The 21,528-nt window shown below is 44.4% G+C and overlaps 2 protein-coding genes across 3 annotated transcripts in view; both read left to right on the top strand.

Annotated features, from left to right (window-relative positions):
* r3hdm2 (R3H domain containing 2) overlaps positions 1 to 10,838 on the top strand; it is a 43,439-nt gene extending 32,601 nt beyond the window's left edge. For both annotated transcript variants that reach the window (XM_084464229.1, XM_084464228.1), the window contains exons 18-26: positions 2,663 to 2,822; positions 4,455 to 4,612; positions 5,173 to 5,345; positions 6,177 to 6,277; positions 7,034 to 7,203; positions 7,516 to 7,663; positions 8,910 to 9,004; positions 9,427 to 9,511; positions 9,944 to 10,838. In XM_084464229.1, the coding sequence (XP_084320355.1) occupies positions 2,663 to 2,822; positions 4,455 to 4,612; positions 5,173 to 5,345; positions 6,177 to 6,277; positions 7,034 to 7,203; positions 7,516 to 7,663; positions 8,910 to 9,004; positions 9,427 to 9,511; positions 9,944 to 10,314 (1,461 nt within the window). In that variant the 3' untranslated portion in view covers positions 10,315 to 10,838. The remainder of the gene's footprint in view (positions 1 to 2,662; positions 2,823 to 4,454; positions 4,613 to 5,172; positions 5,346 to 6,176; positions 6,278 to 7,033; positions 7,204 to 7,515; positions 7,664 to 8,909; positions 9,005 to 9,426; positions 9,512 to 9,943) is intronic.
* A 3,149-nt stretch (positions 10,839 to 13,987) lies between these two features.
* LOC311338193 (SH3 and cysteine-rich domain-containing protein 3-like) lies at positions 13,988 to 20,692 on the top strand (the record flags this gene model as incomplete). Its single annotated transcript, XM_084463434.1, has 11 exons — positions 13,988 to 14,095; positions 16,038 to 16,194; positions 16,393 to 16,490; positions 16,639 to 16,720; positions 17,340 to 17,437; positions 17,736 to 17,799; positions 17,979 to 18,028; positions 18,587 to 18,690; positions 19,143 to 19,194; positions 19,437 to 19,574; positions 20,397 to 20,692. 11 exons carry the CDS (start codon positions 13,988 to 13,990, stop codon positions 20,493 to 20,495), a joined length of 1,050 nt encoding a protein of 349 aa, XP_084319560.1. The 3' UTR covers positions 20,496 to 20,692.
* Positions 20,693 to 21,528: the final 836 nt, after the last annotated feature.

The following is a 21,528-nucleotide window of genomic DNA, read 5'->3' as shown; positions in this document are numbered from 1 at the left end:
AATTATTAATACTAAGAGGAGTCAACTTTTGTCTCATGAAAGTCACCTTGTGTCACCTTGTAAATTGGGATTTAAATGAATGTCAAATGATTTGCCCAAATGTGTACATACAGTATGACTCCTTGGTGTGGCCCACATGTGAACTGTGAACTGTTGAATCCACATTAGGGGCTCAAGTGACTACAGGTCTGAGCGTATCTATTGTGGTGCAGTGGAGCGACTCAACTCAGCACTAGCCAGTGTCCTGCCAAGGTACTTACCGTCCGATAGGAAACACAAAAGCATTTATTTTGGTAGGTGAACCATGTGTTACCTTGCAAAACGTTGTTGAAGGAACTACAAGACTAAAAATATGAATTAAACAAGCCACGTTGCTATTTTCCTTTACTTAAGTGAAATTTAGGCGTTAGTATTGTGGCTCCACTTTTGCTGAAGGCACCCACACTCCCGCGGCCAGGGTCACACTTCCTATCTTAAGGAAAAATATTAATATGTGCATTGCTTAATTCATTGTTTTAGTTTCGAGTTTTATCAACAAGGTTTTGCAAAGTGACACATGGATCATTCATCGATAAATCCTTTAACTCAACTCAAGCTTCCCACCAGAGGGTAATTGTTCCGTCAGTGCTGAGTTGAGTTGCTCCATTCCACCACAGAAGAAGGAACCTCAGTGGACACACACCGATCGAAAGCTACGTGTGTGTGTGTGTGTGTGTGTGTGTGTGTGTGTGTGTGTGTGTGTGTGTGTGTGTGTGTGTGTGTGTGTGTGTGTGTGTGTGTGTGTGTGTGTGTGTGTGTGTGTGTGTGTGTGTGTGTGTGTGTGTGTGAATTGTACACATCCAAAACGCAGGGAAATATGTTTAAAAACTCTGACGAGAGAAAGAGTGTTTCACAACTAAGTCAATGATTGCACACGTTTCAATCTATCCAAATATCCGACAGTTCAGGAGCCAATTTAACATTAACGATTGAAACTAATGCATACAGACATTATTTTAAGGTATTTGTTAAAAAAGTATAGTTTGGATTCAGAAATATGTATGCACAAGTTAACTTATACAAGACCCAAGTTGACTCAAGTTGAAGTATTATTCCGTATTGTACTTAATCTGCTGACTGTCCTAAATGGTCTGTCTATTTTTATATTTTTTTCTCCTGATCAACTCCCTGTATAGGCTTTGTCTTTTTCAATTGATACTCTGCAGAACGAGGTGTGTGTGTGTGTGTGTGTGTGTGTGTGTGTGTGTGTGTGTGTGTGTGTGTGTGTGTGTGTGTGTGTGTGTGTGTGTGTGTGTGTGTGTGTGTGTGTGTGTGTGGGCGCGGGCGCGGGGGCTGGTCCACAGTGTAACAGGAGAGAGCAAATATCGACATCCCCAGACGGGCCGCGGAGACGGTTGTCATTTATGTAGATGAGGGTGGAGGCAACAGCAGCCATCGATTCTTCACGGCTTCGCGGCTTCTCACTTTTGTTATGTGTCGTTTTGATGTCTCCTTTTGTGTGCTCACACAGTATGTCTATGTTTATCTGCCAGTGTTGTATAAACCACTGTGGGCTGATACCCAAAAATGGAAAACTAAGGAGGCAGACATTGACAGCGCTGGGCCTAAATATGAGCCCCATGTGTACTTTAGTCAGAGTGCATTTCAGCGCCTATGCATGCACAGCCTTAGCTGGATAATGATGAATGGATAACAGGATTAAGGCTGTATTCAGAATCAGGTAACTACATGCGTTTTCAGTCCATTGAAAGCTTCTTGTCAATGGGTTTACATGACCAATGCTTAATAGCATCGTCCAGCGGATGATATCTGTGTAAACACCCAACGCATTCTTCCTTCATTTGATGAAGTGTGTGTGTGTGTGTGTGTGTGTGTGTGTGTGTGTGTGTGTGTGTGTGTGTGTGTGTGTGTGTGTGTGTGTGTGTGTGTGTGTGTGTGTGTGTGTGTGTGTGTGTGTGTGTGTGTGTGTGTGAGAGAGAGATATGCAGGTCTTTGACCTTTTGCTGCATGCACAGAATCAACACAAAGCCACGGCTATTATGAATATGGTCTTAATCCACCTTATTCCGCGACCGTTCTATTTCCCATGATTCATAGTGGCCCACCGGTTTTCCATTTCTGGTCGAGTGCTGTTTACATAGAGGCTAGCACATTTGCACCGCTAGCGCATATCTTGAAGGCTACAGCAATAGTTTAAAAAGTTATATATTACATTTGGTCAAAATGGCAAGTGGAGTCAGAACTCATCCTCTCACTCAAGTACTACCAGCTACGTATTCTCGCTTCTAACCGGAAATGGGAAACCGGACTGGTCGTCATGGTGGCGCGCTTTGTTTAGCCTGGAGTAAGGTGGATAGACACAAAGGTGTGTTATTTGCAATATGTCTGATCCATATGACTTTTGTTATGCTGTTTAAGGTGTGAACAGGACAGTTTAACTTTTTGGAAGATACTTTTGTGACATTGATCTTGTCACTTTGTGCCTGTGGGTAATAATTTTCACACCCACGCTCTCTTTCTCGTTCTCCTTGGCGGGACGGCGTGCTCATCACGTGAGGACTTTGAATTATTGTAAAGTCAAAGTGTCCGTTTGGGACAGGCTCTCTTTTGGCTTATGCGTCGTCATCACATTGTCCTTCTCCTGCCCCACCACCCCGTCCAGATCCAGGTGTCCTACTACCCTCCCGGTCAGTACCCCGGCACGGGCCAGCAGTACCGCGTACCCCAGCCCATAGCCCACCAGGTGTCCTACCCTGCGCAGCGCACACAGCCCATGCCGCAGCCCATGCCGCAGCCCATGCCACAGCCCGCGCAGCAGTCTGGTGAGTGGGGGAGCGTCTGAGGCCGGGGTTTAGGTGGAGCGAAAGTTTGCTTGCGAGGCATACGCAATTTTGTGCTCAAATAAAAATAACTCCTATGACCCGAACTTTATTACTTCAGGCTGTATTTATTTCAGTTAACTGAACGCTCTGAAATGTTCCCATACTAGTCCTTGAAGCAAAAACAAAAAGCGCACACACTGGACACCTGACACCAGCCTATGTTTAGCACAAGTAAACAATATATTATCTTTGTCGATACGAGTGCTCTAACATTGTTTATTTTGTTTTTGTAATGGATTTCTGTCTGATCAATACTGTCTGAAACATATTTAATCTGATTGTACTGGTTAGAGCCTCTGGTCTAAGAAACTTCAGCGGGGAGAAGTTTTTCTCCCCGCTGAAGTTTGCTGTGATCATTGCTTTTGTAAGCTAACAAGGGGATTGTAGGCAGATGTCTGTCTGTAAACGCTGCCCTAACTCCACATATACTTCCATTTCCTCCTGTCTTAAAACTCTACATACCGGTACTTGGCTTTTTAATATTGCATTGTTGCAATCTATTTCACCTAATCTATTTTTATTTTTATAAAATATGTACATGCTACCTAGGTAACAAAAGATGAAGTAACTGAGTAATACTTGAGACCAGGTGAAAGCAGGTGCAAGGGTTAATATGTCCAATAATGGTCCTGCATTATTTGGTCAAGTCCATTATGCTCAAAGCAAAATAGACTTTTATTTTTGGCAGGAAAACACTTGTTTTCCGTCAAGGTCCTCCTCTGAAGTGTGTGTGTGTGTGTGTGTGTGTGTGTGTGTGTGTGTGTGTGTGTGTGTGTGTGTGTGTGTGTGTGTGTGTGTGTGTGTGTGTGTGTGTGTGTGTGTGTGTGTGTGTGTGTGTGTGTGTGCAATGACTAATGGCTAGACTGTGTTGACCAGTTTAGAGGAGGGGTTATAGTGTTTGTCAGTGAGACCTTCCATTGGGTAATGTGTGTGCAGACACTTGCTAGCCACTGAGGGTAAGGTCAATATTGATATTGGAGGGGAAATAGGCTTATTTTTGTATTTTTTTTTCTAATACATCCGTAACGTCTGGGATGATAAAAGTGCATCTTAAATTTGCAGAAAACAACTTACTTGGTGTGGATATGAGATGTGACAATAACATCTTATCTGAATCTTATATATTTATTTTGCTAATGTATTACTTATAATTGATAACTCATCTTGGTGATAAACAATAATTGCCTTTAATTAATAATGTACAGTTCAAAATATAATTTATTTGCACCAACAATATTAGACCAGCCACCACTATTACTTCTCTGTAATACTATGATTTGACACACAAACTGCCTGTGCAAACGCCACCTTTAATCTATATTGTCAACAACCTCCACGCAGCCACCGCTCTCTCCCTTGTGTTTCCAGCCAACGTTCAAGCCCTTATTTCTCAACAGGGTCATGGGTTCCAATGTATTTCCATGTTTTATGGGCCACACAACCTTCCACCTCATGACATCATCCTTGTTACTGTGTAATAAAAACACATACACCTGTACTCCAGCTCCTCCAATCTTCCTTGTATTAAGTCCCTTTGGTGTAATTGTGCTCTGCCCTCCTTTGTGGCCGCAGGTCTCCAGACCATGATGCCCAGCCAGCAGCCTAGCTACCAGGGCATGATGGGGGTTCAGCAGCCCCAGAACCCAGGCCTTATCAACTCCCAGAGGGCCGGCATGGGGGGTCAAATGCAGAGCATGATGGTCCAGTACCAGCAGATGCCCTCGTATCAGGTATCTGCTCACATCAATGTCTCTGTTGGAAGTACCACAGCAAAGTATAGCTGCCCTCTCGGCACGTCTCCATGTCTTTAAAATCTCCAAGTTACGACTGCTGTTTCTGTTTGAGGTCATTACCAATAAAGACTTATTTTTAAAAGGGAGACTCATTTTGCAGGATGATCTATATCTATACAATGATGTAACTATTGATACATACAATGTCATAAGGATACCAAAAGGATAGCAAAAGCATGTAAAACATAAAATTATAAAAAAAATAATAATAATAATAAATAATAAATAAAGTGATAGGGGCAGTAAAGTGGTAATTGTGCGTGTAAGATAAAGGGCAAGATTGTAATTAATGTGCAAATGTAGTTTATTCAATTGTTTATAGTGTATTCAATTCCCCTGATGATTATCCGCCATCGTCATGTGTGGCTTACCATAACCCTCATCAATCATCTGTATGTACAGGGATATACCCGTCATACAGATGTTCACATATATGTGAGCATCACAACAAATCCACCGGTCCCACTCAATGTTCTGTCCACGGTGTTGACTTACAGATGGAGTCGGGTCTCCCTGCCTGCGTCCAGGTGTCCGTGGGGAATGAGTCCCAGCAGGTGCAGGTGCAGCAGCAGTACCAGCAGCAGGTCATGGTGCCCGTCAGCCAGTCTGTCCAGGGGCCCATGCCTGTCTACTACAGCGTTATCACCCCCACACAGCAGACCAGCACAAGGTAAAAAGTCCCAAATACCTTTCTTTTTTCTTTTTTTTAAATCGCTACTAACCTTCAAGTCCTCCCAATAGCCTTGGCCGACTTTCCAATCCTTAGCAATTAATTACAATTTAAAAATATACACACTGAGGTAGCATTACATATTGCATACGCCCATAGCAATGAGTACTACATTGTAAAATACATTGTAAAATAAGAGCATTTTATTTACAACGTGACATCAAACGTTGGACATAGAATAGCTTTTGCCTGCGATGCCAAGGATGTGTGTAATGTTACAAGGGCCTATATCTGTACACAGTGTTCCAGAGGCAACTTTTATTTAACAATAGCATTTAATGGTGTGCGAAAGCCCTGTCCAACTATCAATAAAGTTATTTTTTGCCGTAGTGACCCCGTTCCCATCCACTTGAACAACTTGTAAATGCTCTGACTCCCCGTCAGGAAAGGAAGACAAGGCTTGTATAGATTTCCATGAGGGCAATCAATAACACATCTTAATTGTATTCATACTTATATGGATGTGTCCAACTATGGATGTGAACGGACTAGTGTGTTAGTGTGTGTGTGTGTGTGTGTGTCTGTAGGTGTGTGTATATGTGGGTGTGTGCCGCAATCCCTCCTAGCCATACATCAGGGATTTGAGCTAGTGCCATCTGGGAGGCGGTATAGTCTGCTTAGAGCTGACAACATTAATGATAAAAGCTCTCTTATCCACATCCAACGGTATCTGTGTTTGAATCAAGATGTCCAACACAGATATCTATGCTGTATCTGATGTCGGCTCATTTGCTTGTGTCTCACTGTGTGACACTGCGTTGTGCCCCCCAGTCCATCAGTCGGCTACCTGCAGCCCCCCAGCACGGAGCAGTACCAGATCACCCAGTCCCCGTCCCCATGCAACCCGCAGCAGATCCAGCAGCAATATTCAGGTGAGGCGGTCATTATCACCGGATGGGGTAAAGTCATGTAAAAGGGACCTTTTTTAGAACGTAAACCTGTTTCATGTAGCAGTAACTTGATTTGAAGTTGGTTTCTTCCCTCCTAAAAATGTGTTCTTCTAAAGTCCACCCGGCGTTCGTGTGACTGCTAGGTTAGGGTTTCACATGGACATCAGCGAAGGCGTCATTTATTTGAGCTGGGACTGATGTTGAACTTTGAACAATACGTAATGCGTGAACCAATACGTAATTCAAACTTAACATTCAGTCAACCTGTCTTTCAACATCGAGTTTGGCATAGTAAACAAAGCACTGTTTGTTTATTGTCGGTTGTGTTATTGCTTTAGACCACAAGTCTGGAATTACATTTCTGCTCAAATAGGACGTCAAACTCAGTCAAATGAATACACAGTCTAATTTGCTTTCATACTTAAATGTGAATGTTGTTATGAGACATGAAACGGTGTTCAGGCTCATTTATAACAACGTAAACATCACTCCCCTCTCCTTGCTTGCCACATTTGACATTAAGTTTATGTTTATTGGGAAACAAACTTTCTTTCGCCGTTGCTAGGTGTGTCACTCACATGTTTTCCATTGTGTGTGTGTGTGTGTGTGTGTGTGTGTGTGTGTGTGTGTGTGTGTGTGTGTGTGTGTGTGTGTGTGTGTGTGTGTGTGTGTGTGTGTGTGTGTGTGTGTGTGTGTGTGTGTGTGTGTGTGTGTGTGTGTGTGTGTTCGTTCCATCAGGAGTGCCAGCCCCCGGTCCTGGGGTGATGGTCATGCAGCTCAGTGTCCCCAATGGACCACAGCCTACCCAGAATCCTCCTCTGGTCCAGTGGAACCCGTGCAAGTACTACAGCATAGAGCAGAGGCCCAGCAAGCCCGGGGAGCTCTACAAGTCAGAGAACCCTCAACAGGTGAGCAGGGACGAACCACAACATAGAGACCGCTGAGTGAACTCAATCAACACTCCAACCCACTCCAAACCATCCCTGAATGTGGTTAATTAATTTATACCCTGACTCTGCCCACATAACACCGCAAAACCAGTCACTTCAAAAAATGGTCAGCCCGACAATTAGTTGGGCTGAATTTATTTCCTTTATGTATTATTTTGTGTGGGTGTTCTCTTGTAACAAGTGGCTTATGCATGTCTTTCCCCCGAGTACCGTCATCGTCGTCGTCATCAGCATTAAGTTGTACCTCTGGTCTCCTCCTCCTGTCCCCAGGCCGGTACCCAGCTGGCCAACAGCCCCCTGGCCTCCCCCACCCAGTCGCCCGCTCCGTCCCCCTCCGGCAGCGTCAACAGTGTGTGCCCTGGCCTGGGACCCCTGCCTCTCATCTCCCAGTTCCCTCGGCCCGGAGGACCAGCACAAGGTACGGCACGGGAGTCCCACTATAGACGAGCCGACACGAACCCTAGTGATGAGTGGGAGAACACGTGGGGTTAGGAGTGTAAGAAGAGGTCTTCAAAAGTCATACATTCACAGATGTCAATTATAAGGACTTTACAAGGTATTGAAAGGTCTTAAGTTTAAATTGCATAGGGCTTTTTTTTTTGGGGGGGGGGGGGGGATGTATGGAGATTCAAAATATGACATTTGTCATTAATATGATTTATTGTCTTTGATTACATTAAATCATGTTTTTGCATTGCTTTTTATGTTGTGTTGGTTGGGCTTAATTTTGCAAGTCTGGTGTCTCTAAAAAAAATGTTTTTGAGTTGTTAGAACCTGCAGCTACCATGTGTTAAGTGGTTAATTATAAAGCACTTTGTCTTTGATAATTGCATTTTAGAGTTAACTAAAGTTGACTTAACTGTCCCCAAGAATGTAAAGTTGAGTCCGGAAGGGTTTGGATATGTTTTACTGGATTTGAAATGGCCCAGAAAGACCCATTTAATGAAATTGCAATTCCATGCGCTCTGTTGTGCTGTTTGTGGTAGCTATGCGGAACTGCTGCTCTCTTACATACTGCCAGTTTGACCCTCTGTGTCTTTGTTAAGGCGACATTGATGGCATCATTGCAGGCCATTCACCCACAACATCTCTTTCCCCCATAACCTGAGCTCACCGCTTACCTACAACCCTGCACAGAGAAATCCTTTGGCCGGTAGAACGTAAACACCTGAAATAGTTCAGACCAAACTGTCCTGTAGCCTTGATTTTATAGGAAACTGTATGATTCAGATTCAACCTTTTTCAATGTTATTTATGCAATCAAAAAAGATGAATAAAGCAATATTTGGATTGAGAACATTTTTATTCAAATGTTATCATTCATCCAGTTAAAAGAAAATTCTCCAAAGCCTAATGGGTAATTTCTGAAGCAGTTAGTACTTCCTTGATGTCTAGCTCAAGCTGTGCCGTCTCCAGCTGATTCCTCTCTGTGCTGAAGCAGCATAGCCACTACTCTGAAAGCATACATGTGTTGTTACTGTCATTACAACTAACAGTCTCTCTCTCTCTCTCTCTCTCTCTCTCTCTCTCTCTCTCTCTCTCTCTCTCTCTCTCTCTCTCTCTCTCTCTCTCTCTCTCTCTCTCTCTCTCTCTCTCTCTCTCTCTCTCTCTCTCTCTCTCTCTCTCTCTACACCTGGCTGGCTGCTGTGTTGTGGGTGACCCAGGTGACGGTCGCTACTCCCTGCTGGGCCAGCCCCTGCAGTACAGCCTCTGTCCCCCACCGCTCATGCACGGACAGCCCTCCTATAACTCCCATCAGGTCAGTGCACAGCTCCGCTTCCCATTGGATCCATGCATCCACTCGCGTTAGTTTGAATGCCTGCCTGGTTACGCCCACCCCAAGTGATTTAAATTCAGGCAGTGAAAGGGTTAAGTTGGTATTTTCCACCAATCACGGCATTATCCAATACTCGTTTCTGTCCCTTTATCAGCAATGCTTTATAACATAATTATTCAACCAGGACTGTAAAATAATTTGTTATGGTTATTTAAGGGTCGCAACCTGTTTTTTATTGTTATTTTAACATTTGGGACACTGTAAAGAAAAACCTCAATGGCAGCCCCGTTGTTTTTGTGCGGTTGTCCATCTGTATGTGTGTGTATATACCGCCATCTGCTGTCACAGTGCGTCACTACATGAGACTAATGTGCCACAACACTGTCTCTGATGTCGGGTTCCAGGGCCAAGGAGCCATGAAACACGGAGCCAGGGGGAAGAAACAGACGCTGAAGTCTCAATCGACAGATCTTGGCACCACTGATGTCGGTAGGATATGAGAATTCATCGAGTCTAATCTGATTCACACACCTCGACGCACTCTGTGAAATGCATGTTCTTCACCAAATGGACAGAGGTATACATTTCAGGTTCAGAAAGTGAAAAGACTGGATTAAATATACGGACTAACGACTCGAAAGCCACCAAAAGCTAAGCTAAGCCCAAATTCACATATTTCAACTCGAGCGAATGAGGCGAATTTGCGCCGTTTGCACTAGTAGAATCACGAAAATGTTGCATCATTTGTGCCTCCCAGCTGAGAAACCAGTGTCTATTTGTGTCTTTGCATTAACCACTACGTAATGAAAAAAATAATGGCCGTGCTTCAGAGTTGTTACCTTTTTTACAAAGAAAACAAGCGGCGCTCGGCTCTTCTCCCCTTGCGTCGTCATCTCATTGTCCCCGTGTGTTTACCGGCAGTGGTGAGCCGTGTGCTGGAGGTGACGGACCTCCCCGAGGGCATCTCGCGTCCCGAGGCCCAGAAGCTCTTCAACCAGCTCTCGCTGTGCGGCGCCAGGATCCAGTGGCTGAAGGACCCCCAGGGGGGCCGTGGTGGGGGAGGGGACAACGGCAGCCACCCCCACCACCACCACCACCAGCAGCAGCAGCAGCAGCAGCACCACCACCACGACCCGGCCCACCTGTACACGGTGGTGGCGGTGTTCCCCAGCACCATGGCCGCACAGAGCGCTTCCTTCAAACTCAACAACAGCGGTGGTGGCCTCTTCAAGCTGCGCGCCGCCAAAAAGAACTATGACCTCCGCGTTCTGGAGAGGGCTAGCTCCCAGTGAGGAGGAGCAGCAGGAGGAGGAGGAGGAGGAGGAGGAGGAGCAGGAGTAGGAGGAGGTCAGGCTTTAGGGTAGGGAAGGTGCACGGAACGGAGAGAGAGAGGGAGAGGGAGATTGAAAGAGAGAGAAGGACTGAAAGAGAGACATTCATGATGTGGCGTTGGTGGCATTGGGTTCGGAGGGTGAGGGAGGGGGTTGCTGGGCTGGGCTGGGGGTCTCTCTCTCTCTCTCTTTCTCTCTCTCGGTCTCCTCTGCCACTACAAGGAAAACTCAATGGCCGATGAAGTATCCATTTTGCCATTGTTGAGAGATATATAAATATATATATATAGTATATAAAGGCGGGGAAATCGATGTGAATAATGAGGTGGCCAGTGTTTGTTTGCAAAGATGATTATTATTTTTTTTTTTTTTTGTTGTTTTTTTTCTGTTCATTCTTATTTTTTGTTTTAGTATTTATATACCTGAAGAGCACACAAGACACGTGAGCATGTGTTTCACTGTTGCCGGTTGGGGGGGGGGGGGGGGGGGGGTATGAAGGGAGAAGGGGGAGGGGGGGGGGGGGATAATGTGCTGCCATTATACAAATGCACAGCATACAGCATGCATACAAATACAAACATTACTCTTGTCCCAGCACTGGGGGAACCGACATGGGGAACGGATCAAGACACCCACCCACACACACACACACACACAGACGATAACATAAACACATGCGTGCACTGCACACACAAACTGCAGGCAACAGGGTTCCGTAGCACATCAACAATAACACGCTGGAAATCAACCTCACTCCTCTCTCAAAACACCGTCCCTCTCTCCCTCCTCTCTCTACCCCAACCCCTGCTCTCTTATCCCCCACACAGACACACACACACACACACACACACACACAGAAATACACATACACACACCCATGCCAACCAACCACTCCTGACCTTTTCAACTCTCTCTTGTCTGTGCTTTCTCTCCTCCTACTCATTGTGATGCCCCCCTCTCCCTCTCCCTCCCACCAAAAAAAACCTCCCCACTAAATCCTATGAATCTGTCATATTTATAACATTTCATACGCACAGGCTCTCCGTCACGCCACCTCTCTCACCCTCTCTCTCTCTACCTCTCTCTCTCTCATCTGCTTTCTCTTGACTGTAACCTCTTTTTCTCTCTCTCTCTCGCTTTCTGTTTGCCTTACTGCTGTTGTGGGTTTCCGTAGTGCGCTGTTATTTCTCAGAAGAGTATTGTTCTTTTTCGGTTCGATATATTTATAAAAAGTGATGTAAGGAATAAAAGAAATCTATATATTCAGTGATTATTTTTCCTCCAGTGGATGAGTTTTAGGCCTTCTGTAACACCATCCTTTCCCCTCTTCCGACCCATTCTCCTTCCCACATTCTCTCCATTCTTTGCTTCCTTCTTTCCAGTTCCTCTCTTATTTTCTCATTATTTTTCCCTCTCCCCCCCCCTCCCCCGCTCCCACCCTCCCCTCCATTGTGTTTGCTTTTTTATTTTTTTTGACAGCTGTGCAGAACGTTTCAGAATTAGTAAAAGTGCACAATATAACATACGTCTTCTGTAAATTTTATTTAATCTTGTTATTTTTTGTTGGTTTTTAAAAATATAAAAGTTGAGAAAAAAAGAAATCCAAAAACATCCCTTGATTGTCGTGTGGTTCGTTATTGAATCCCCAGAGACAGATTGTGGAAGCTGAACTCAACACTGGCACAGCGGAGGTGTTATTTAATTATATAGGTGTTAAGAAAGGTAATTGTCTTCCTCCGCGACCACAGAGACGGCGAGTGAGGAGAGTGAGTCATGCGGGGCCGGGTCAGAGGCTGGAATCAAACCGCGCCGTCACTCTCCAGGATAAAGTCTGATTATTCCCGCTTCCCCGACCCTCACAAAACACCACAGTAGGCGACCCGATGAGGATTATCTTCAGTTCAGATTTTCATCCTTAGATTCATGGTGTTATTAAAAACAATATCAAATTCTGTAAATACAGCTACTTATTAGTAATTCCCTGATTTTAATAGAAATAGCTATGACTGAAATGAAATTTCAATAGTCAACTGTAAGTTGCTTTGAATGAAACTGTCTGCTCAATGTAAATGTAATGGTTATGCGGGGTCCTAACAACCTGCAACTAATTAATGCCTAATTTCACCACATTTACAATACATGGCAGTGTGTATCTTGCTGGGCAGTCTTTGGTATCTTGCTGGGCAGTTAACACATATTTTCTCTTAGTCCTAGACCATTTTTACACTAGGCCGTCGATAACTGCAGTATATTCTGCGGGTGTCTTGTGTTTCGGTTCTAATAAGACATGTCAACATTGTCTTTAGGGTGGAACCAGAACTGGGCGTTGTCAGTTTAACCACAACTACGAGGGGGGCCATGTTGGCTTTCAAAGTTCTCAGCTGTCCCAAACGGTCACAAATGGAAAACACACACACACACACACACACACACACACACACACACACACACACACACACACACACACACACACACACACACACACACACACACATCCATAGAATAGGCTAGACCCGGCTGGGCTGGGCTTGGGTTTCGTGCATTGCTGCGTGTCATTCTCCCACCTGTTAGGGCCCCGTTTAACGACGAAAACAAAGGGGATGATGGGGAAAACGCTGGAAGAAGAAGTCCTGTCATCGAGGCACTCGCTGACAGGGAGTCAGATCTTGCACTGCATGTCTGTATGTCTGTGGTCCTTCATCCCTGTCTGTTTTCCAGTGAGGAACTTCGTTTGACTCTTGAGGTTAGTTGATGTGTGGTTGGCATGCGCAATTTGAATGGTTACTCATTGAAAGTATGTATTTACCTATGAATGCTCTACTTCTTTTCGTGTGAAGCACTTCCCTGCTGATGCATTCAACATATATGCGTGTTTTTGCCTCTACAGAACATTATTATGCAAGGTGATGGGAGAAATATCTTTTCAAAATGATATCACATTATAATTAAGTAGTGGGTTATAAAAAATATTTTTTCTCTCCTGCTTTGGAAGGAAGCACATGCATTACATAGGAGGCTGGGCTGGATGATATGGAAAGATATGCCAAGTCAATCAGGACATTTTGCACAACATAGTATATATCTAGTTGTGCTTGAACATTCATTAATTATGTTTTTTGTATTTGAGTGGATGGAATAGTTTGGCAATGATATTATATATGATTGCGACCAACATTCATATCCTGCAATAGGAAATATTTTCTTTGCAGAGCATTTTCTGTGTCAAATAATTGACTCAAAATCTGGCTGATATCTTCATTCAATTCTGTCGCTCAAAAGGGAAAACTGATATGTAGACATAAATGTATATAGAGGTAATGTCCTGCCCTAACATCCCGGCTAAACCAAAGTAGGAAATGGAAAGTGAATATTGTGTGTGTGTGTGTGTGTGTGTGTGTGTGTGTTGGTTTACAGTGCAATAGACTATTGTAACACTACCTGTTGACGTCTGATTGCCAGCTGAATACCAACCATGGCTAACTATGACTCGTGAGTTCACCCTTTGTCATTCTTGACCTTCATTTATATTGATTATTAATGCTTCTCAAGTATTAAATAGACATATGGTTATATGGAAACAAGCGTAATCCATGAACCTTGTTTAGTAGTTAACGTTGGTATTGCTCATGGATGTATGCTTCTGTCTGGGACGCCTGATGACAGATTGGATGACAAGAATTCCCTGGACTTCCATGACAACCCACCTGCGCCCGACAACGTGGTGAGAGAGGACGACAACACGGTAAGAGTAGCAATTACCAATCTGATTACGGGATTACTGACCGGGCAACACGGCACAAACACATGGCAACAAACTACCGGATGATGGCCGTGACCCTCTGAAAAATGGGGCCCTTCAGACTTAATTTTATTTTTGCTTAAAAATAAGTTATAAGCCCCTGTCTGCAAACAGGCCATTGTTATCCAATCGATGAACAAACTAAAAACAAAAATAAACGATCAAAACTACACTACGACCTTCATCGGTGATGGTCAAAGACGCCTGAACCTAAACACGGCCATTACATGATTACTCCTTCCACCTTGGCATGGAAGAATTAATCCTACACACTCATTCTCTCCAAAGATACTAATGTACCCTTCAAGAGGGTAGCTTATGACAACAAAAACACACATTTTCGTCTCTTATTCCATTTAGTTTGTTCGTTTTTTTTGGGTAGGCCCGTACAATGGAACAATGAGCTCATGGTATAGCATTCTATACTGTAGGTGCTTTGGAAATACAGCACCCAGAGCTATATGAAGCTGGAAACGGATGGTACAGTAATAATGTGTTAACTGTCTGTGGCATTAGTCAGCTATTGTAATGTTAATCCCCGGCTCGTCCAGGCCTCTGAACCCTGCCAAAACCTGACAGTGGTGGACACGGTGTGTGTGTGTGTGTGTGTGTGTGTGTGTGTGTGTGTGTGTGTGTGTGTGTGTGTGGCTATAGCTGCCGTATATTTAGGAGCAGTAATGCCAAGCTCTTGATTACATACAGTTGGGACTTCTGGCGGTTTCTGCTGAGTTATTTAAAGATGAAAGCCCTTTCAAGTCGACCCACCAGAGGTGTCTGGGTGGGTGTGTGTCTGTGTGCTGTGCAGCGCAGCATGATGAAGGGTATGATGGGGAATCTGGCCGTCATCTCTCATACCTTCTATACGGTCAGAGATGTCCACAAACTGCATGGAGCGGTATTGTGTCCATGTGTTTGGGATGCATAGGTGGTGTATATGTGTCTTGATGACATGGATGGAGCCTGGTGGGCTGTAATCTCCCTAGTCCCGGGCTCACACCAGAAGGACAGACTCCATATGGGTCAGTTCCCAGGGGGGGTCAGTATTAATAGCATGTTATTGGGGGGGGGCTACTGTGTGTGTGTGGTGCTCGTTGTAGGTCGATGGAAGTGCTGTATGTATTTTTTCATTTTTGTTACACTACAGCCAGTTGAGTATTACAAATGGCTTATTTTGTTTGATTCACACATCTCATCTTAGGTTTGATCTTTCATTTAGTAAAGATTAGAACCAAAATCTACGACATATTATCATACTGAACTTAGATTAGGGTTCAATGATCTTAAATTGAATATATTGGGATATACTCATTATCCCACATTCACATTTGGTATATCTATATATATGATATATATATATACATATATATGTATTTATAGTTACAACTCACTACTAGTTCCTATTACTTACTGTCGATCCATTTAGTAAATTGGTAGTTCTCACTCTATAGTCTCTTTAACACTTGAAGCCGTGCTGTCTGTCTTCCCCTGACAACTGGAAGGGGTATTTCCTCTAGTGGAGTCCTTCCAAGGCCCCATCCACTGTCTCGGTGGGGAGTTTGTGGTGAGGGGGTTTCCTGGGGTGTGGTCAGACTTGGTGCCGCTCGCTAATGACAATCTTACCACACAAAGAGCACAGCCAAGAGACACACATATGTATATATCTTAAAATAAGACGGCAAATAAGGCAAAATACTCAAATAAAAAAACCTAGAGCTTAAAATAAATACAGATGAAACAAGATATACATAATACAATGATTCAGTTTGACCTAAGCCTTTCATCCTCTGTGATAAGGATTCCATTCCAAAGAGCTGTATCCTCGATGCTCTACAGCAATCCTAAACATCCATGCCCCTTTACCCCCTGCATGGCTGCTGGAACCCAGGTGTACTTTGTCTACGACGAAGAGGTGGAAGAGGAGGAGCGAGAAGACCCCGCCTCCCTAGAACCTGTCAAACCTGTCAACGACAAGCCGCACAAGTTCAAGGACCACTACTGCAAGAAGCCCAAGTTCTGCGACGTCTGCGCGCGAATGATAGTCCGTAAGTCCTCCTTTCCGCCTGCTGCCTGCTACAGCTGCACCGTCAATTCACCTCTACACACAGCTCAATAACACCACCTTTAAGGCCTACCTGCTGACCTATTGCTACTACAGCTGCACCATGGCATCACCTCCGCCCAGAGCTCACTAACACCACCTATAAGAGGCCTACCTGCTGACCTTTGTGTCTTCACTCCAGTGAACAACAAGTTTGCCTTGCGCTGCAAGGACTGCAAGACCAACATCCACCACCAGTGCCAGTCCTACGTGGAGTTCCAAAGATGTTACGGCAAAATTGTGAGCCACTCAAGACTAGGTTTCCCTTTGAGTCGTGGTCGGCCTTCATTGTAGGTCTTCCATGCCAGACATGGTTTGCAGGTGCAAACGGTGAAAATGTTCCTCTGTGATCTTCACGGTTCTCTCCATGCTCTTCCGCCCCCTCCAGCCCCCAGGCTTCAGGAGGGCCTACAGCTCCCCGCTGTACAGCAGCCAGCAGAACGCCACCGTCTCCCAGCTGCTGCCCTTCTGTGAGTCCACCCCGCTGACACGTGGGATGGGAACGCCGTATGAGATCACATCAAGTACAAAAAAGCAGCTGTGTGCACATCCCACCTTCTGGCCAGGTGCAGGACAAATAAAGTAGTATAGAGTGAAATAAATTAGAACCAGAGCAGACATCCAAGCGACCTGAACAACCGAAAATAACAATTTCAGAATTTGCCGGATTTATTATTATTAAGTCAACCAAAATTGTAATATTCATAATGTGTTGATTCATCGTCTCGTGGTGTATCATCATTCTGATTCAGTATCTGAAGGCAATTTATTTGCATGTATTCAATGTAGGTGACTGGGAGTTCGGAGGTGACTGGGAGTGTAATATAACGATCTCCCAGTCACTATAGCACAGCCACTCTATCCAAACCATAGTGGTTCACCATGTTCCACGCTAGAATTTCAAGAAATTCTGAAAACTAAATGAAGGATAGTAAATACGATACAGGTTATCATCAATGTATTACCCGGAGCAATTCATCAAAACAGATCATAAATAGTGCCATGTAATTATTTAATCCCACATCCCTTGGCCTGCCCTGCTCGTGCCTCGAGGCAGGAACAACCGATTTAAACCAGGTCCCCTTTCAGCGCAGTCCAACCGCACCGACCCCGTGTTCGAGACCCTGCGCATCGGAGTCATCATGGCCAACAAGGAGCGCAAGAAAGGCTCGGAGGACAAGAAGAACGTGAGTCAAGGAGGGTGTGAAGGGGCTGGAACCACCGAGAGGGAGCCATTCAGCCACCACTAACACTACGTTCCTTAAAGGGATAATGATCAATAACAGCATCACACTCATGAACACAGGAGTCACTCAAAAGGTATTAAATATATGATATGCGCTCATAATTTCACTAAGAACGATGCTAGGTATTTCCACAAACAGTAAAAACAAACTATCTAGAGATGACACGCAGCGCTGGAGTGACTTAACGTGAGGTGTTGTCCTTTGTTGTCTGTTGACTGCACATTGAATCACGGTACAGGTTATGATGATGATGATGGAAGAAGAGGATTCCCCACCCAAAGGAGACGAAGGAAGAGGAGAAGGTGAGCGCGAGGTTTCAACATCTTTCTTTCTTTCTCTTTCTGTTTGAGACGGGTGCTGTCGATGTGAATCGTAGCACTGATCGCGCCGACTGGTTCGTGTTTTTGTTTTCATGTGAACGATTGATTGATTATGTGTCTTTCTGTTTTGTGCATTTCTGCATTCTTGTGTTCCCTACCAGCCGTCCCAGAGGCAGACAAGAAGGGGGAAAAGGTTGTTCCAGATGATAAGGTCAGAGGATGAGGAGCATGTGGATCACAGTGATGCTAAAGCATATGATAAGTGAATGAACCACAAGGGAAAGTTTATGCGACAGTGGTCAGAACGATGCAACCATGAACATCACAATGATACAATGAATAAACAATGCTTAAATCATTGATCGAACATTACAACACATAAACACTACAGTCTTTAACATAATGGCTCTGATTACAGTCAAGGAACACAACATCAAAAGGACTCCAACAATACAATTAGTTAACAATACAACAGTGTGACCATCGGAATACGAAGAATTATAGTGAGGAATAATAATAATGACGTCTGAGATAATGGTAATACTAATAATGTGCTTAAAGTGTGCAACAGATGAAGCCCCACTGATGATTTGGATTGGTTCAGAACTGGGATGATTACGATTTATTCATTCGTAAAGTCCTTATCGAGCTGGCGCTGTAATACTATTGTCCCATGAAGTCGTCATGTCATCACACGATACACCTATGAGGTGCTAGGTCATATTTGAATGAAGGTTCAGATAGTCATCGTGATGTGATGTGAGTTCAGAGTAAGAAGCCCCAGCCAGGGAAGATGGGCGTGTTCAGCCAGTCCCACTACTACCTGGCTCTCTACCGCTTCAAGGCCATCGAGAAGGACGACCTGGACCTGCAGTAAGAGCCTCAAACCACCCTCCGTCCCTCCGTCTATCCATCCATCCAATTGTCTGTCTGTCTCTAATACTTTTTCAGTTTTTTCCTGTCCATTGTTGTCTGCACTTCTATATTTTTCTTCAAGACATTTGCATATATATTTGTATTTCTTTGTTTTGTTTTGTAATGTTTTTTTTGTCTTTGGTCATTGTACTTCAGTCATAATTGAGTATCGTAATATTACATTCCATTATAAAAGCACAATACTAGCAGCATATTAGCAGCAGTATCTTATGTATATTAGCAGTTTGATCGCAGTAGGTCGTGTATAGAATCATTATAGCAGTATCCAATGTATATCATCAGTTTGATAGCACTATGTCACGTTTAGTAGCAGTGTTATAGCCGTATGGTATGCATATTAGCAGCATGTTACGTGTATGTGATCAAGCTGTGCTGCCGCTGTGTTGCAGCGCTGGTGATCGGATCACGGTGATCGATGACTCCAACGAGGAGTGGTGGCGGGTGAGCATTAGCTAACCATGCTAATGCTACTAACAGCACAGGGTAGCGTATCATTTAGTCAACCGTCATGGCTATACCCGCTATGTGAATGACTCCCGACTACTGCAGTGCATTCACTGATGCGCTTTCATCGGGACACAAGCTGCAATGTCGCAGTAAGCTCTGTGTTTGAAGTGGAACTCGTGGGGCTTGAGGATTTGTGTCGGTATTAACATTTGTGACCGTATGTCTCCTTTCTCAAGGGTAAGATAGGGGACCGCACAGGCTTCCTCCCGGCTAACTACATCATCCGCGTGAGGGCCGGGGAGAGTGTGTACAAGGTGACGCGCTCCTTCGTTGGGAACAGAGAAATGGGTCAAATCACCCTGAAGAAAGACCAGGTTTGACTCACACACGCACACACGCACGCACACACACACACACACACACACACACACACACACACACACACACACACACACACACGTCGCACGCACCCACAAACTCTGTAACTGCAAACTGAACCAACTGCAGTGAATGAATGGCAAACTTCCGACTACACTGAAGTGTAATGTTTAGCGTTGGTTTAAGTATCTGCACAGTGTTGTATTCAACGCTCTCCGCACACTCCGTCTCTCCAGTCCACTTCAATAATTGAGTAGAATTGATCCGGTGGAGTGTATTAAGGGAATAGTATAATACAACACATCACACTCTGCATTCCCCTGCATTATACATCAGGCCATTAGGCTTCATATGCATAGGGACAGATATAAATGACACTACAGCGACACAAACTCGCTTTACACACAACGAACATCAGGGGTCATTGAGTTCATGGAGGATATAAACGGTTACACTCCCTCTACCTTAATGTTGCCACCTCATGACTAGCCCTATATTACAACCTAAATACTTCCCATAATCATGATATAACCGTTCCATGCTCCATCTCTTCTTTTTAGGACCCGCTGCGTTTTCTGTACGATTACACATTTAATAGTAGATAAGTGGAGTGAAACAGGGGCACGATACTGAAATTGAGATGGATATACACATGCACACACACACATACAGGCAAACACACACATGGTGTGGGGACACACAGTGTGTGTGTGTGTGAGTGAACGAGCATGCCCTTGTGTGGGCGTACATTTGTATGGGGCCAGAGTGTGTGTATGAACGTGCGCGCGCCTGTGTGCGTATCCATGTGCTGTGGACAGATCGTGGTGAAGAAGGGGGAGGAGCTGAACGGCTACCTGAAGGTGAGCACCGGGAGGAAGCTGGGCTTCTTCCCTGCTGACCTGCTGCAGGAGATCTGAGGAGCAGGAGGAGGAGGGGCAGTGCCACATGGAGCCGCCTTCTGATTGGTCAACAAGGAGGAGCCACACCCACCTCGGGCCAGAACCACTGCCAGACTCAACGAGAGGTTAAAGTGCCAGTGAACTCACATTTGTATACATTTTTTTAGGTCTAGGTATGGGCCTCTATTTCATTAATACACAGGATCAGATGTTATAATCCCTTGTGCCAAAATCCAAGGAAAAACACATATTCAGAAGCCCCTGCTCAAACCGACCTTATAAGCACGCTGGCCACTAAGCTACCAACCAAAGGTGTAAAACACGAGACAAATGGCCCAACTACCAGCAGTAAATACAGCAGTATGCAGTATGCAGCATTTCGTTGGGGTTATCAAGTGGGCACCCTCTTTCACCGATGTTTCGTTAAGTTAGGCCCACGACTCCTCCTGAGGGCTTAACAATGAAACCAGCGTCCTGGAGTCACCCCCCTCTATGCTGCCACCACATTGCCACATTTAATGCATCTAATTACTCTCTTTCCTGCATCGTACCCCTAGCCCTAGCCCTAACCCTGACCAAACAATGATCTTCAATGTAGTTAAAGATCAAGCTGTGTCATTTTCTCATTCTTACTAGAATAATTGCATAATTCAGAAAAAAAAAGCGCAAAATCCATAGACTGCGGAAAAAACACGATGATGATGATGATGATGATGATGATAAGAATGTTTTATGCTCAACCAAATGAAAACACTTACCAGAAACAAAACCAGGCAGAAATATGATGTATTCTATTATTGTCCCTCTTGTCATCAGAATCCGATGTGCCTTTAATGAGAAAGAGACTATATCTTCATTTATCTTATCTGTTATATCTGTTATATTGTGATTCAGCCTGAGGAACTGCTGATGGTGCTATTTTAGGATCAGACAAAGGAAAAAAACTATGTGTTGGTGGAAAGGCCCAGTGTGAGATATTAATGAAGTGTGTAGAGTGTGGAATTAAAGAGTTGGCATTATGCAGTTTGTGTTTCAGGTTTTTTAATATATT

This window comes from Micromesistius poutassou (assembly GCF_964030765.1).
Source record: "Micromesistius poutassou genome assembly, chromosome: 2".
Taxonomy (NCBI): Eukaryota; Metazoa; Chordata; class Actinopteri; order Gadiformes; family Gadidae; genus Micromesistius; species Micromesistius poutassou.
Note: the sequence above shows the minus strand (reverse complement) of the source record. Positions and strands in the feature narration are given on the sequence as shown.